The following is a 2598-nucleotide window of genomic DNA, read 5'->3' on the forward strand; positions in this document are numbered from 1 at the left end:
ACTTTGAGAGTGGTTTTGGCCTTGGCCGCTGCAAAACAATGGCACATCAAGCAGTTGGACGTGAATACTGCTTTCTTGCACGGTGACCTACATGAGGAGGTCTATATGAGGCTTCCGCCAGGGCTTCAACAATCCGAAATGGTAGCAAACTCAGTGTGTAAATTACGTAAATCGCTCTACAGCCTGCGGCAAGCTAGTAGGCAGTGGAATCTGAAATTGACTGAGACATTGAGTTCGGCTGGTTTCTCCAAATCAGAATCAGATCATTCCTTGTACACCAAGATCACAGCTCAGGGGTTACAATCATCATGGTTTACGTGGACGACTTGGTTTTGACGGGTAATGACCTGGCTGAGATTAATTCAATCAAGCAGCTACTTGATCAAAAATTCAAAATTAAGGATTTGGGGGACTTGAAGTACTTCCTAGGCATGGAAGTGGCCCGCTCATCAAAAGGGATCCATCTTTGTCAATGCAAGTATGCCTTAGACATCCTCAAGGACTTCGGCTTCTTAGAGTGCAAGCCAGCTAGCACTCCAATGGATTACACTTCTGCATCAAAATTGTTAAGGGAAAGTGGCACTACATTAGAGGATCGAGCCCCATACAGACAACTAGTTGGCAGGCTCTTGTACTTGACCAACACAAGGCCAGATTTAGCTTACGCAATGGGAAGACTCAGTCAGTTCATTGATTGTCCCACAGATGTACATCTGCAAGCTGCTCACAGGGTGCTGCGATACTTAAAAGGATGTCCCTCAGTTGGTTTGTTCTTCCTGGCTGCCAATGATCTTAAACTCACAGGGTTCTCAGATGCAGACTGGGCAATGTGTGCAAATTCCAGAAAATCCATCACTGGCCATTGCTTCTACATTGGAAAGTCGCTCATCAGTTGGAAAAGTAAGAAACAGAACACTGTTGCGAGGTCGTCCTCAGAAGCTGAGTACAGAGCTCTGGTCCTGGCAACATGCCAAGCTCAATGGCTATCTTACATCATGAATGATTTTGGCATGCCACTGACAGAACCCATCACACTTTTCTGCGACAATAGATCAGCCATTCACATAGCCACCAATCCTATCTTCCACGAGAGAACTAAGCACATCGAGGTTGATTGCCACACTGCTCGAAACCAGCATCTCTCAGGTCTCACACACCTAATGCCGGTTTCTTCATCGAACCAATTGGCTGACTTCCTTACCAAGGCCTTAGCCCCTGGTCCCTTCTCAAGCAACATTTCTAAACTAGGCCTTTTAGATATTCATAGTCCTAGTTTGAGGGAGGCTGTAACGTGACATAATTGGTTGCTGCTGTTAGCATTAGTAGACTTAGAATTAGTTAGTTACTGCTATTAGCATTAGTCAGTTAGAATTGCCAGCTAGCAAAGTTAGTTAGGCAAATTAAGTTAATTAGCTCTTATGTAACTATATAAAGATAAGCATGTGATGCAGAAACTGATGATGAATAAACACAACTTTCATCTTCTCCAATTTTTTCTTTCTCCAAATTTCAATTCACTAACAGCTTCTTCTTCATTGGACCTCCCTCCTCTGTTTATCTCTCTCTTTCTCACTTTTTTCTCCAAATTTTTCACCCTTCACTTTTGGACTCACCTGACAGAGATTGATGAGAATTCAAATTTCTCTAAACACGAAATTTCACAGTATAAGAAATTTATTATACATGGTATTTTTCAAAAATTAAAAAAAGAAAACTGGCACTAAAATATTCTAAGGAATATGAAAGAGAAAACGACGAATATCATTTTCATCAAGCAGAAGAAACCAGAGCAGGGAGCACTACTAAATAATAGATCGGAATATAAAATATCTTTGGCTATGGTTGAAATTTTTTATTACAGCACTTATAGCATAGCAATCCTCCTAGTAATTCCAAAATTCATGCACAATGACGGTGCCCTACCTGCGTGGCAACCTTATATAAAAGTATATCATCGAGTGTTAATTAATTTGTACTTATTATTATTATATAATAATAAAAGTAGTTGTACTTTTTGTGCACGAGAGAGATCCATGGCCTCATCAACACATATGGCAAGTAGAATATTTAAGATATATATAAAGTAATTTGACTAAATTCTAACTTCTCTCTATATAATTATTCGTTCCTTTCTTTCATGTTATATACTTATATGAGGTCTAATTCGGAAAGAAAATTAAACAAGGGGTGGGACCCTGGGAGCTAAGCTAGTCTGATTTTTCAAAGAAATATAGCATTGATAAATTATTGTTGTTAAGTAGTAACAGATATACACAGAACTTATAAAACAAGGATACTTCATTGAGTTATCGTATTTGCGTGTCAGACATATTTTAGATACGACATTCATTGATATTCGTTTGACACGCATGTCTGTTGTGTCCAATCGTGTCTTAATAAAAATTAAAAAAAAAATTTGAACACGCCTGGACACACTTAAATACCATTACGTGTTAACGTGTCCAGTCTTATTCTTAACATATAATCTTAAAATAAATTTAGATATAGTATATATTATTATTTATTAAAACAAAAAATATTTTAAATACTTGATATAATTAAAATAAGACATTAAAAATAATTAAAAATTTTAATTTA

The 2598-nt window shown here is 37.6% G+C and overlaps 1 protein-coding gene across 1 annotated transcript; it reads left to right on the forward strand.

Moving 5' to 3' along the window:
- Positions 309-1295, forward strand: LOC107607689 (uncharacterized mitochondrial protein AtMg00810-like). The gene has a single exon (XM_016309613.1). The coding sequence runs from the start codon at positions 309-311 to the stop codon at positions 1293-1295; it is 987 nt and encodes a 328-aa protein (XP_016165099.1).

This window comes from Arachis ipaensis, chromosome B07 (genome assembly GCF_000816755.2).
Source record: "Arachis ipaensis cultivar K30076 chromosome B07, Araip1.1, whole genome shotgun sequence".
NCBI classification, from domain to species: domain Eukaryota; kingdom Viridiplantae; phylum Streptophyta; class Magnoliopsida; order Fabales; family Fabaceae; genus Arachis; species Arachis ipaensis.